The sequence below is a fragment of the Laccaria bicolor genome, genomic scaffold (assembly GCF_000143565.1).
Source record: "Laccaria bicolor S238N-H82 LACBIscaffold_93 genomic scaffold, whole genome shotgun sequence".
NCBI lineage: Eukaryota > Fungi > Basidiomycota > Agaricomycetes > Agaricales > Hydnangiaceae > Laccaria > Laccaria bicolor.
In genome coordinates this window covers 1-829 of record NW_001889964.1, presented here as the reverse complement: position 1 = coordinate 829, position 829 = coordinate 1, and the positions used below count along the sequence as shown (strand labels likewise).

The following is an 829-nucleotide window of genomic DNA, read 5'->3' as shown; positions in this document are numbered from 1 at the left end:
ATTCAAGAGAACAAGGCCATGTGTCACAAAATTCACTCCTTCGGACACCGTGTGACAACGCCCAAACATCAGCTTATCACTCATCATCGCTATCACTCTCTTCATCGCTCCCACCCGCTTCATCCCCGTCTTCACTCTCCTCCACCAGAGACGCTTTCAAGACACGCTTGGGCTTCTTTGGGAGGTTCTTAGCCGCCACACCACTCGCCTTTAACGTCTCACATGTTGCTTTCCACTGCACAATGGCCTCCTCATGAGCGACGCAGACCGCTTTCCATCTCTCCTCTAATTCCACCTTCCTCGCCTTCTTACCCGCCTTCGTGACTTTCCTCTGGGCTTTATCCGCCTCCTTCTGCTTCCCCTCATCCTCCAGAGTCCGCTTCTGTAGAACCCACTCAGGAGCAGTAGCATGTCGTCCAAAGTTTTTGGGAAACATTGCTGTCCTGTCTCTATTCTTTGGCTGTTCCTTCTCGAATAAGGCGCGGTTCATAGCTTCCATGCCCATGTTCTGCACAATCAACTGCGCGCTCTGACCACTCATTATCTCGTGTGCCACAGCCAGTTGGACCTTTGCGTGCCCCAACGCTTCAGTCAGTGCGTTACACCGTTCCTCGAGGTCGTGTCGGGAATAGGAATGGAGTGGGGTGTTGGAATGGAGTAAACTCCAGTCAGGCACTGGGAGCTCATCCGGAATGTGTTCGATGACGGGGTCTTTGATAATCCCCTCCATCTGAAGGTGAGTGACTCGTGCTTTCTTGACCAAGAAGGACCCTGACGCTGTGCCAGCCAGTCCTACACCTATGCATCGCATACGCTTTGATGGTGTGTG

General features: G+C 52.7%; 1 protein-coding gene across 1 annotated transcript; it reads right to left on the bottom strand.

Annotated features, from left to right (window-relative positions):
• Positions 1-76: 76 nt before the first annotated feature.
• On the bottom strand, positions 77-829 carry LACBIDRAFT_318477 (uncharacterized protein; the record flags this gene model as incomplete). Its single annotated transcript, XM_001890373.1, has 1 exon — positions 77-829. A coding segment is annotated over one exon (753 nt), but the record flags the coding sequence as incomplete, so codon positions are not given.